At 33.2% G+C, this 5,879-nt stretch overlaps 2 protein-coding genes across 2 annotated transcripts; one reads left to right on the forward strand and one right to left on the reverse strand.

The window, feature by feature from the left end:
* Positions 2,045-2,757, reverse strand: LOC109341501 (monothiol glutaredoxin-S10-like). Its single transcript, XM_019579461.1, has one exon. It carries the CDS (start codon positions 2,528-2,530, stop codon positions 2,222-2,224), a length of 309 nt encoding a protein of 102 aa, XP_019435006.1. The 5' UTR covers positions 2,531-2,757; the 3' UTR covers positions 2,045-2,221.
* On the forward strand, positions 3,585-5,130 carry LOC109343657 (probable aminotransferase TAT2). The gene is made up of 5 exons (XM_019582072.1): positions 3,585-3,823; positions 3,974-4,033; positions 4,355-4,510; positions 4,610-4,703; positions 4,804-5,130. Exons 1-5 carry the CDS (start codon positions 3,695-3,697, stop codon positions 4,920-4,922), a joined length of 558 nt encoding a protein of 185 aa, XP_019437617.1. The 5' UTR covers positions 3,585-3,694; the 3' UTR covers positions 4,923-5,130.

The raw sequence follows: 5,879 nt of genomic DNA on the forward strand, positions 1-5,879 counted from the left end.
TTCTGAAAGTGCCACAACAAAACAAAGTCATGAGATTGTGAGCAACAATCAATTTTAAGGATGATGGCAGATTACATATAATAATATACATGCATGAACATGAGATTGTGGGCACAGAGGATGCCATAACTTTCTCGATTATGTAGATATATTGGAATTTATTCCATCACTCAACTTAAACATGCAGGAACTGGTGAATAATCACTCACTACCTTCTTTTTATTCTCCTTCCTTTTTGCAAAATTGTTTTTCATGTTAGTGAAATGGTTTTTCTGAAAGGCAAAAAATGAGATAAGAAGTAAGGTTATATAAGATTCTGGAATTTTATTTATGGGGTGATATATGCATATAAATTTACGGTATAAAAAATTAAACATTTTTTATTAAAAACTAGTTACTAATGGAAGTTAAGGATTAAACAATCTTACAGAATATAAATTATATTTCAAAGTCATGTAATAATAGTATTATACCATAACATAATAAATAAGACAAAAATATTGTTTTGGACTAGAATTTAGGAAATGATAATAAAAGACTCGTACCTTTTAATTTGAAGTATTCTTTTTATAAATAATGTACTCATACAAGTAAGACAAAAAACCTAAAATATATTTATGGTATAATTTTTATTTTAAGACTTTGTGGGGGCAAGATGCCCCAACCTTCTAAGTCCATACAAAAATATTCTTTATTCTTAATTTGTCACCATATATTCCAAAGATATGTGCAATTTGGGCTAAGGACCAATTTCCTACCAGATATGATGAAAACTTTGAGTATGATTAGCAAACTAAAACCCAAAACAAGACCATAATTATAAAGTTATAAAATGCCTCTATTTTTATGCTCACACGAGTAAATTTTTGCATGTATTGAATGGTAGTAGAGGTTATTTTCAAGACATGTAATGTTTCATGAGAAACATTTTATTTTTTTAAAAATCTGACATAAAAGTTTCATGAACCATCATAACTATTCATCAATATATAACTTTCATGAATCTAGTCATCATTTCACCCACATTGAATAAAACTATCTTGATAACTTTTCATAAAATGTCTTAGTTAAAAGAAGAATAAAAGATGTAGCTATTCATTTCGAAAAAAGCAAATCTTGCCAAAATTCGGCTATATATGCCAGATGAAATATTCATTAAGATTAAATACAAAATATATATGGTCCCAAAAAATATAGTCTGTCATACATCTACACAAGCAAATTAAACATCCTAGAAATTTTCACGTGCAGAGAAACCAAAAGAGAAGACTTCAGCTTAAAAATCATCATAAACATTCCCACAGCCTCCTCATTGTATAGGATATATACTATACACACCCACATCTCAGAATCAACGTTTGTCTGTTTTGAATTCAAAATATATGGTTAGGGTATGACCAATACGTATATATATATAGTATCCTAGATAAGGTATGAATCAGAAGACAATCATATAGTAATTAATTTGATATTTAGTTACTTAGGAAGTTATTGTTGTTAATTAAGCCTAGAAAACTCGGATAAAATTACCTTCAATACAAGGATACTTGTGGGAAACCAAAAAAAAATTAAGGCTAGAAAAACACATTCTTGTAGTAAGGTGTCTAAGTAATTAAAGGTAGTCCAAAAGTTAATCAAGTTGTTAGTTGAGTTAAGCCATTTAAAGATCCAGCCTCTTATACATAGATTATGTAATTTCAAAGTTGAGAATTCGGTGAAGACAATAATTCAATGAAGTATATCCAGAACATGTCTCCTAATGTCTTTTCAACATGGGATTAGAATTCTGATCATATCAGCTTTTTGTCCATGGAGGTGAATTCCTACCACACAAACTCTTCAATGCTGCATATATACCTACACAATCTATTCCTATTGTTATCCTTCCCATCCAACCCCATGATTTAAGCAAATTGCATCAACAATGAATTGCACTGCCCATTGACCCATAGGAGGATAAATTATATGATTTATAAGTCTACCTTCCACAATAATTTGATTCTTACATACCCTTTGATTTTTTCCTAAATATAAGATTAAACTAATATTAACACTCTAGTGAGTATTCTGGTGTATTATAGTAAGCCGCAGGGTACAAGAAAAAAAGGTTTATGATATTCTTATAACAAAACTTAAAAATAAATTAGGTTCTGATAAGGCCATGTTTGGCTTTCACTGTTGCCATTGCACCAGAAAGTGAGAAATATGTATGATGTTTTGATTAAAGCCAAAGTGCTCCAGCATCTCTAAGCTTTTTCTTGAGTGAGCCATTGAGGTGAAGGGTTATGACCATGTTAGCTGAACCTACAAACTTGCCACCAATGAATACTGCAGGCACAGAAGGGTTGCACCCTAGTCTCATGAGACACCACTCTATTTCCTTCCCCCTTGACTCTTCATCTAGCTCATATATTGCAGGACTCACCCCAAACTCATAGAATAGTCTCTTAATCGCATGACACATCCCACATGAGCTCTTGCTGAATATCACCACTGCCTTTTGTGATATCAATTTTGCCACACGATCCATCTTTATCTTTATTGTGTATCTATGATAGTTTGATGTGAGAAAAGAGATATAGATCGAAAAGTGTAAGTATAAAAGATGTTTAATTAGATTATATGATGAAAGGAGAAGTAGAGGAAGTTGGGCTGGTTAAGTTTAATAGTTTGTGATGTCATCAAGGGTTTCATGGCTTTGTGTATTTATATAGGGAAGAGTAAGGACATGTATGAAAGGGGTTAAGCAAGGGAAAGAAAAGATGGATGAATAGATGAAGGTTCTTTAAAATAGTTGCCAAAAAATACCCTTCTTTGATTTCGACTTGTGTGGTATGTTAGTTCTAACTATCCATATGATGTTTCAGGTAAAAACTTCTAAACTTGAGAATAACATTTATGAATAATAATTTAAAGTCGTGGACTTCTTATTAAGAGACTTCGCATGAACAACGATAATGTCTAAGAGGAGATCGGAGTTCTTATTTCAATTTTTATCTAATAAATAAAATTTTATTTCATTCTATATAAAATAATAAAAATATTATTACATATTGTTTTTTTCCTTGAATGTATAAAACATAACACATAACATCAATATACATAAGTATATGTTAGGGTTTTGGTATCCAAGGTAGTTGGATGAGAAAAAGAATATGAAGTTAGGCAATAAAGATAAGAGTGACCCCAAAAAAAGAATGTCAACTATGGTATGGATAGAGGAATGTAGAAAGTGGGAAGAGCATGAAGATGTGACTCATAGCGGATACTAATAGTTGCATCCCACCTCATAAGTATATGTATGAGGTGATCAATAACTAACTAGGGCTTTTTGGTTCAAGTGTACACTCACTTTAATATTTGTTCTTTTCATTTTTTATCTACTCTTTTAATAACTATCTATTGTTAGAACCATTTCGATAGAATTTTGTGTTTGGAAAACGTGTGTGAAGGAATTGCAAATGATAAAAATGGGAGAGATATACATAATAAAAAGGGTATATATATATATATATATATATATATAGTTTAGTTCAACTCAACTACATTGTTTAAGAGAACTGCAAGAAATCCATGTGATAAGTTTTCAATTTTTTTCTTTTAGGTTGCCGAGGCTGCACGAAAACTCGGAATCTTTCTAATTTCTGATGAAGTTTATGCCCACATAGCTTTTGGAAGCAATCCATTTGTGCCCATGGCAGTGTTTTCATCAATAGTGCCTGTTATTACAATCGGCTCTTTGTCAAAAAGATGGTTTGTTCCTGGTTGGAGATTTGGTTGGATAGCCACATGTGACCCCAACGGAATTCTAAAACAAACTGGGGTTGGTTTTTAAGTTTTGCTCTAAGAAAGGTTACATGTATATTTAAAGCATTAGTAGAATGAAAGCTTTTTCTTCTCTTAGAAATCCAGGTATTTGATTGTTACACTATATGAATTATGAACTAAGCAATTGTTTAATTTCTTTTATCAGATTTTGACACTAATCAAGAGTTATCTGGAGATCTCAACTGATCCTCCTACCATTATCCAGGTAAATAATGGAAAGCTATCATAAAGTAAATAGTAAATACCAGAGTAACAAAAAATACTAAAAAGAACGGTTCAATGCACAAGGCTCACACCTAGTAAAGTAATATATGCAGCCTTACCCTCTTACCCTGACGAGTGAAGAAGTTGTTTCCGGAGCAACAGAAAATTACTGTTGTAAAATATTACATCCTTGATTTCTTTGACCGAATATATAAACACTCATAATTTATATACATGCTTGTACTTTGTATGCCCAAATACTTTTTATCTTTTTGGCATTCTGTTTTCCCATAAAACAAATTTTGACTTGTAATATTTACAGGCTGCAGTGCCTGAAATCCTTAAGAGAACAAAAGAAGAGTTCTATGCAGAAAATCTTAATATAATGAGGGAGGGTGCAAACATATTTTATGATAGATGTAAGGAGATACCTTGCTTGAAATGCCCTCACAAACCAGAAGGGGCAATGTCTATTATGGTAAGTAGCCGAAAGAGTTTAAAGGTTTTAATAATGCTATGAATTTATCAATGAATCATCTTTAAAGAATATCAATTAATGGTAAATTGAATGGAGCAGGTGCAGATTAACATTTCACAACTTGAGGGCATTATTGATGATGTAGACTTCTGTGTCAAGCTGGCCGAAGAGGAATCTGTACTACTACTTCCTGGTAAGAATTTTCTCCGGTCACCGGAATCTCTGATCCATCAATTTGGTGAAGAAAATAAAGTTATGATGAGAATTCTCTTCATCTTCTATAATGCTTGTAGGTGTCAGTGTTGGACTAAAGAATTGGCTTCGGATTAGTTTTGCAGTTGAACGTTCTGCCCTCGAAGATGGTCTTACCAGGATAAAAGCATTCTGCCTTAGACATGCTAAGATGTCATAAAATCATGCATGGAAAATTAAGAGATCTGAAAAAGTATATGTGTTGGCTCATTTGGTGTGTTATATATTATAGACCATTTATTTGGCCAAATATGTGGAGATAATTGCATTTAAGTTTAGGATTCAGTATGCTAGATTTAAAAGTGAATTATGGTATTCCTACTATTGCTTGGTTGCAATGGTGGACTGTTGTTTATTGTGGTTGTTATTGCATTATACTTTTGAACATTGGTTATGATTTTGGTACCTTTATCAATTGACATTATTTAAGATTTAGTTGTTGTTATTGTTCAAAGAAAGGATGAAACGAAGAATGAAAAACACAACTTCTTCTTGATAGAGAATTTCTTGAATAACAAGACAATAAGGAAAAACTTCTTGATCTTTATTAGAAAAGCTTGAATTGATTAACAAAGATGAAACTCTGAACTTATAGGCAAGGGAAAAGAAAAACAGAATAACAAACTTGCCTAACTACTTAAACTAACAAATTAGCACGTGTTACATATGGCAAAAATCACTAAAACAATGATAACTTGGGCTACAAGTAAAGGAAAGCCCATTAATCTTAAGCCTTTGATTCTACTTGGGATGTAATAATTGGTCTTGATTTGAGTTTGATGAGTGCCTTAAATGACCCTGCCTTCATGGTAGGCTTGAGAAGCCTGATGTGTGTCCAAGCCAGAATTGATTGGTCTTGATTTGAGTTTGATGAGTGCCTTGACTGGCCCTGCCTTCATGGTAGGCTTGAGAAGCCTGATGTGTGTCCAAGCCAGAATTGATCTGGTGCGCCCTGCCTAGGTGTTGGTGCATCTGTTGGGCACTGCTCTGGTGCGCCTTGCTCTGGTCCTGGCAGGCTTGATGCGCCTTAGGTTGGCGTTGATGCACTTGGTGTGCCTGGGCGTGGCGCTGATGCACCTGGGCGTGGGACTGATGCACCTGGGCGTGGCACTAAGGC

Source organism: Lupinus angustifolius, chromosome LG01 (genome assembly GCF_001865875.1).
Source record: "Lupinus angustifolius cultivar Tanjil chromosome LG01, LupAngTanjil_v1.0, whole genome shotgun sequence".
Classification (NCBI taxonomy): domain Eukaryota; kingdom Viridiplantae; phylum Streptophyta; class Magnoliopsida; order Fabales; family Fabaceae; genus Lupinus; species Lupinus angustifolius.